The sequence below is a fragment of the Pteropus vampyrus genome, unplaced genomic scaffold (assembly GCF_000151845.1).
Source record: "Pteropus vampyrus isolate Shadow unplaced genomic scaffold, Pvam_2.0 Scaffold139, whole genome shotgun sequence".
In the NCBI taxonomy this organism is placed as follows: domain Eukaryota; kingdom Metazoa; phylum Chordata; class Mammalia; order Chiroptera; family Pteropodidae; genus Pteropus; species Pteropus vampyrus.
This window is the reverse complement of record NW_011888920.1, coordinates 4,041,936-4,049,393: the sequence shown is the minus strand read 5'-3', so window position 1 is coordinate 4,049,393 and position 7,458 is coordinate 4,041,936. Positions and strand designations below refer to the sequence as shown.

At 35.4% G+C, this 7,458-nt stretch overlaps 1 protein-coding gene and 1 pseudogene across 1 annotated transcript; one reads left to right on the top strand and one right to left on the bottom strand.

Annotated features, from left to right (window-relative positions):
* Positions 1–1,418: 1,418 nt before the first annotated feature.
* LOC111744721 lies at positions 1,419–1,536 on the bottom strand (annotated as a pseudogene).
* Positions 1,537–6,574: 5,038 nt separating this feature from the next.
* On the top strand, positions 6,575–7,202 carry SLN (sarcolipin). The gene has a single exon (XM_011368141.2). It carries the CDS (start codon positions 6,650–6,652, stop codon positions 6,743–6,745), a length of 96 nt encoding a protein of 31 aa, XP_011366443.1. The 5' UTR covers positions 6,575–6,649; the 3' UTR covers positions 6,746–7,202.
* The last annotated feature ends 256 nt before the right edge of the window (positions 7,203–7,458 follow it).

The following is a 7,458-nucleotide window of genomic DNA, read 5'->3' as shown; positions in this document are numbered from 1 at the left end:
ATGATTATTTAGCATGTCCTCTTGCTGATAGGTAGGATAGAACCATGAAAGAAAGTTGATATGTAATGAGCACTGTTAAGTCATGGAAATTGCTCAGAGAAAGGAAAGTATCAGCACAGTTAAGTGAGGTTAATTGAAAGGGATGAATTAGCTTTGGCACTGAGGTTTGAAATCTTGTTATTTTGAGTTTCTTAAATGAGAGATAATAATGTTGACTTTTAAAAATGGACTGGGAGATCCTCGGAGTTAAACTGTCCCTTGGGCCTTTGAACAGTTGTCAGGTGACTTTGGTGGCTTGCATATTTTTCTAAAGAGGGTTAGGTCAAGCTAATGACAAACTAAATACCAAGTGTAATCCCACTCTCTCATGACATCACTGGATAAACTATTAATATGCAGAAGCTTCTAAAATCTTTATCTGGGAATTTGTCAATGATTTGGGCACAATAGTCCCTAACATCTATAATGTTAGATAAACTTAAATGGGACAATCAAATAGACAAATCAAACTGACTCATGAATAAGCAGTAGGATTTTTCCTCCAAGTTACATTGAAATTGACCAATTCAACTAAATTGACAAATTGACGAGTTGTTTTGTGATATATTAATATTTCGTCATTGTAGTTAATATTTTAAATATTGTAGAGCTAATTCCTATTTTAACATGTACAATATAAATGATCGTCCCATAAACTCAATACCAACACATGGAATAGTATGAATATTTTGATTCTATATGATTAAGAAAAAATTTTTTTCACATATCAGATACCTTTACCTAAAATATCTTGAGAATTTGAGATTGTATCTATGCAGCCTCAAACATTAATAAAAAGTAATATAAAGTTTCTTTCCCCTGTGGGTGGTACAAGTAAAAGTAATTTAAATTTTCTTTATACTTCCATATTTTCAAATTTTTTATAATAAGGATAACTTTTTAATTGCACAAAAAATAATTTTGAGTGGTTAAAAAAGGGACAGGTGGGGTTTGGTGACTAGGAAAACATTCCTAGCATTTGAAACAATCTGGCAAGAGCTTAGAGGCAAAAGACAGAAATCTGACTGCATTCAAGGAGTTTGCCAGATGGCAACAAATAACTGCTAGTGTTCGATTGCGTTATAATTATTGTATACTATTTGTCACTTCAGCAAGCTATCTTTTTACAAGGCATGTGGTGACAGAATGTTGTTTTAAGATTACCTATCATTCGGCTTATGTTGAACTGAAGAAATGGAATGTAAAGTCTTTCTTTCAGTAATGTCTCTGGGGTATCAGGAAGAATGGGAAAAGGTTTGACTATGAACACAGCTAAATAGAGAATTTTTTTTCTTTATGCCTTCTGGGAATGCATTATTTTCACTGACCCTAATTGGGAATTAATTTTTTAATTATTATTAGAAAAAAATTTTCTTAAATGCCTACATCACCTAGTATTCCTAGATGATCTCCCATCCAAGTACTAACCAGGCCCTACCTGCTTAGCTTCCAAGATCAGACGAATTTGAGCACATTCAGACTGGTGTGGCTGTAGACTTAATTGGGAATTTAGAAGGAATATTTGCTCTATTATCTATAAAGATAATAAAGATTATCTATAAAGGATTTGCTGAGCAAATGCAATTATGGGGGTCATGTTTGAAGGGCTTAACTTCTTGATGTGCTTTCAAGTCTAGTTAAACACTAATGAAGCTTCTTTTACCTCCAAACATCTGGAATGTTGATTACAGATTCATCTTGATAGTCTAGTTTTAGTCAGTGTTTATATGTGAAAATTATACAATTCTGTCTTTCAGATATATGTTCCATAACTCATGTTTTTCACTAGTTTTGATCAGTTCTTCTTTTACCTTCAATCTATCCAAATGACTTTGAGTTTTGCTGTATGAGTTTACTGCTGGATTAGTTTACTGACAGAGATATATAAACCATGGCTTCCACAGCTGTTTTAGATGAAACTGTATATTAATGTGTAAACTTGCAACATACGGCATAGCTGGAAAGGTATGCAGAGCAGGTGACTGAGGGGATAACTTTCACTGCTTGGACTAAAGTCAATTTTGAAGGAGCTAAAGATGGCCATTGAATTCTTGTGTGTGTGTGTGTGTGTGTGAGAGAGAGAGAGAGAGAGAGATTTGGGGTGTGTGTGTGTGCAAGGCAGAGAACTCTTCATATTTCAAATAGCTATAGCTATGGGTAGTAAGATGAACTCACATTTTATATCCTCACATGCTGAGTAAGGGGAGCAGCCAAGTGCAGCACTGATTTGTTAATATTAGTATATCGCTCTTGGTTTATGATGTTTTAAACACATGTTAGAGGTATTCATGAAGATATAAAAGATAAATTTAAAACCTGCATCAATTGTAACAAAAGTCAACTGGAAAGAAAAGATTTTAAGTACCTGGGGTGTTAATACAAATTGGTAGCCAAAGGAACAGAGTCTTAGTCAACATATTTCCATGTCCCTCTAAACACAAATAGACTCAAACCTTTGGAGGTTGTTCCTCTGAGATGTTTCATCAGTGACATCACAGTGATTGCCACCTCTCTGGGACTACTTTAGGCCCTGTCCAGTACCTAGGAGTCCAGAAAGCTCTGAAGACAAGCAGGAGTTGGAGCCTAAGTTGGAGAGAGAGGGAGGAGAAGCCTACCACAGCCAGGTGTGTTCTTGACCCTCTTAGGGAACAGTAGGATTTTTATGCTTATCATACAGAGTGTGTGTGTGTGTGTATGTGCATGTGTGTGTGTGTGTGTGTGTACAAGTTGCAAATGGGAAAGGCAGAGGAGTGTTTACATTTTTTAATAAAATAGACAATGCTTACTGTATGCAGTATTTAAGATATAAGATGAATAATATTGATTCTTGTCTTTTTTTTCCTCATGGATGCATTTTCTCTTTTTCTCTTAATTTTTTTTTTTTTTTTTTATATCATGGAGGAAAGTCTGTCTTGTGTCTTCTCAAAGTCTCCATTCAAAGAAAGTCAATGCCAATTTATTCAGAGCTTTTTTTTGGTTTTTATTTCATCTATATGGGAATCACTTTAAATCATATAGTGTGACCTTGACTCCAGGGGATTTAAAATGGAGCTAAAATTGTCTTTGTGCGTTAACACCAGAAAAAAGAAGGTTTCTGATTTGAATTTCTGCCTAACTTTGGTATAAATGTGTGTGAAAGTCATGTCCACCCTTTACAGTCAGCATATATCTTAATTAAATTGGATTCATTAGAAATTCTCACCTTAACTCTTTGTGTTTATTCATTTAAAAATATATAAAAACAAATATTTAAGTTCACCATCAAAGCGCAAGAAATAGTAAGAGGTAAATCACAGGATATAAAGAAGTGTGATTAGTGGCCTTTCAATTCAGAGACTACTGACAAGAATGTGAAGAGGGCATAAAACATACAGTTTGACAATAATTGTAAGGCAACGCCTTTATAAACATCACCCAGGTCAAGAAACAGATCATTGCCAGCACCCAGAAGTCCGTTTCTGGTCGCTTCCCTCTTCTGCTCCATTGTAGGTAATCACTATCTTGATCATTGAGATAGTCTTGTCTATGCTTCTCTTTATAACTTTACTGTCTATGTCTTTATTCCTAAATGATATAATTAAGTTCCCTGTATTTGGCTTTGTATAAATGGAATCCTATCTTATGTTTCTTCTGTAAATTCTTCTTTTGTCCAACAATTATATTTATGGATCCACCCATCTTGTTGAATATTGTTATAGTTCATATATTATCTTAGCTCTATAGTATTCAAGTATACAAATATAACACAATTTGTCATCCAGCTTGGGGATATTGTAACAATGTTGTGAACATTCTTATATTAGCATCCTAGTACATATGTGCTTGAGTTTCTTATAGTAGAAGTGAAATTGCTGGATAATAAGGAATGAGCATTATTAACCTTAATAAAAAATGTCAAAAAAAATTTTTGTCAAAGTAGTTGAGAATTTCCACTAACTTTGTTTAACCAGGGCAGTTAACTACAGTAGTAACTCATTCTTGTAATCACTCCTATGGAGTAATCACAATTCCAGAAACTAGTTCCAGACTGCCAGTTCTAGTTTTGCCTCTTACATGCTACATGTCATTACACGAACAATTTATTAATCCCTCTCTAAAAGCCGGTTTTTCAGCTGTAATCTTGGGAGAGACAAAAAAATCATAATAATACTTGCCTCGGTTGTTGTGAAGGTCAGAGTTGTGAAGGTCTCATGACCAGAGCTGTGGACGGCTTTCAATAACATTTTCCCAATGTTTCTGTTGGGTCACTCTCCATGATTCTCTTTATCTAAAAGCTTAATCTAATGCAGATTTGTGGGACAGTTATCTTGCCTTCCCTGAACTGGGTTGTTTTGATCATTATAAAATGTCTCATATTTTTTGTATATCTCTGTATTTCTTTAGAACTTACCCAAATAAGTTGGCATTTGGACCAGGATTTGATTTTATTAATAAATTCATAAGGAAGAGTCTGCCTTTGATTCTCATTCCTTTGCCTCCAGGCTCTCTGCCTGGATTCATCACCTCCCTGTTCCCCTCTACTTTATATACATTCTTGCAGATTCTCTCCACTTCCTTTATTATCCACTTATTTTTATCAGTTCACTTTTTTTTTCAGGCAAGTCTTTGTAAAGATTTTCATTGGCAATTTACTATATCTTTCATATGGAGTGCCAAAAGATGGATAAGAATTAAAAGAAACATAAATCAATCATCACTAGCTATATTCTAAACCATAATTCAGCTACCTACTGGTTAACACCATCTGATTTGAACTTGTGTTATACTAACAATTAAATAATATGAAAATGACTATTCAGCTGGTTTATACAATTAATAATTTTGTTCACTAATAATGCAACAAATATAGTTATTACAATTAATAATTTAGTCAGGTTAGATGGATTAAAATACCCTTCAGGCCAAAAGTTTGCTAATAACCTTTCTTGCCTCCTGAACTCCTACCCTTAGAAAATGAACAAAATACCCTTTCCCCCTAAACTTCTTCACTCTACAGGAGACTTTTGTCCTAAATATCTAAAATATTATCTTTAATCTTTAATATCATTTAGTTTGCACACACAAAGTATCGTTTATGCCACATCTCTGAGGGTAATAATTTGATTGCATTACTTTTGTTCTCCAAGTATGGTTTCCTAAATGTACTATCTGTACAAACTATAGAGATACCATCCCTGCTCTTTGAAGTGTTTACAATCTAGGTACATCCTAGACCTGCCTAAAAATAGCTGGCGCAAGCCCTTGTTGAAATAGAAGTACCCATGAGGTTAACACTTGCTCTTTGTACTGAGTGCCTGTCATGTGAGGAACTTTTGGTTGACCCCAGTAGGTTCTGTGCCCAATGCAGTGCTCATAAAAGGCCAAGCAGATGTTGAAACTACTTCATGCTTGCCCAGGGTTAGATGAAGACCTCTGTAGCCTGAAATCTGAAAAATTATGGTATCCTACTTCTATGTATAATTCAAAGCAAGAACAATACTAAACCATAACTTTTTTTTTCTGTTTTGATGACCTTGCTTGCTGGTACTCTAAGCGAAGCAAGCACACACATACACATATGCAAACACAGAAATTAGAGAGAGGGAAATGTAATATTTAATATTTTGTCAGAAAGTATCAATATAATCATTATAGGAAAAAAGTCAGGACTCTGTTGGTCTTTTTGACATCAGGCAGATGTATTAGTCAGAATTCTTCAGAGAAACAGAACCAATAGGGTGTGTATGTGTATGTGATATATAAGATATGCCATTATATATATATATATATATATATATATATATATATGTTATATATATGTATATACATACATACATACATTATATATATATATATATATATATATATATATAAATAGAAGCCTTGTGGAAGAGGATAGTGTTATATATAAGTGTTATATATAGTGTTATATATAAGATATGCCATTATATATATATATATATGTTATATATATGTATATACATACATACATACATTATATATATATATATATATATATATATATATATATATATAATGTATGTATGTATATATATGCAATTGGCTCATGCAATGATGGAGGCTGGCAAGTCCAAAATTTGCAGGGCAGACCAGCAGGCTGGAGACCCAGAGAAGAAATGCAATTCTAGTCCAAAGATATTCTGGAGGCTAGAAATCTGAGATAAAGGTGTTGGTAGGGTTGATTTCTTCTGAGGCTTCTCTCCTTGACTTGCAGATGACCATCTTCTCTCTGTCTTCACATGGTCTTCCCTCCGTACATGTCTGTGTTCTAATCTCGTTTTCTTATAAGGACACCAGTTATATAGGATTAGGATCTGTCTGAATGCCCTCACTTTAAATTAATTATCTCTGAAAAATCCTATCTCCAGATACAGTCATATTCTGAGATACTGGGGGTTAGGATTTCAACGCATGAATTTGGCAGGGGGCAACACAATTTAGCCCATAACACTATCCTCTTCCACAAGGCTTCTATTTCCTTTGAGGAGGGAAGGCTCATTAATCTCCCCATGTTTTCTTTGTTATTTCCTGTTAGGAGGTGAGGACAAGCAGGAGGTCTCCGGTGTAAACTCAGAAGTCTGCCCTCGGTTCTCACCGAGCCACTCTGAGCATGGAGCTATCCACCCGGGAGCTGTGTCTCAACTTCACCATTGTCCTGATTACGGTTCTCCTTATGTGGCTCCTTGTGAGGTCATATCAGTACTGAGACGGCATGCCATACTCCTGGGATTGATTGCAACGCTCCAGAGCTGCCTGTTGTATGCCCTGAGATCCCACTGCTGTCATGGGATGCCTCTCTTGGCACCCCGAGGCACTCATAACCTGCAGTCACAATATCTGAGGTGCCTCCATTGTTAGGATTGATTGTATGTTCTCTAAAGATGCTGCTCTCAAGAGCTGCCAAGTGTTTGCCAGTGAGCATTAGATTTATTCCCCAACTCTTATGGCAAATGTGTTAGACAAGCCACAAGGTTAAAATAAAACTGGATTCGTGATAATGTAGAACTATAACAAGCCCCTGATCTGTCTCATCACACGGCCCTTCAACTTGCACTGTCTGCAACCAAACTCTAAATCATCCTGCCAGAAGAAAGAAATGTTAGAGGAAGTCTTTGTCAGTCCTCATAGCTATCATGTGAATAAAGTTAAGTCAACCACAAAAATGACTTTTAGAGCTTATTTTAGTTTCTATTTGTGGTACTGCATTTGACCCTTGGCTGGGATTGAAGTGATAAATGTTGGAGTATTTCTAGCATTTGAGCTAAGCCAAGATACTCCATCTGCTGAGGATTTGAAACTAAGTCAATTAAGAGTGTCACATTTCAAATAATTTCGTTGGTTCACTACTCCTCAAACTTTCCTTCTAAACTAGTCCCAAGGGCAGACGGAATATGGATCCATTCCACTAGGAGGTCTGGG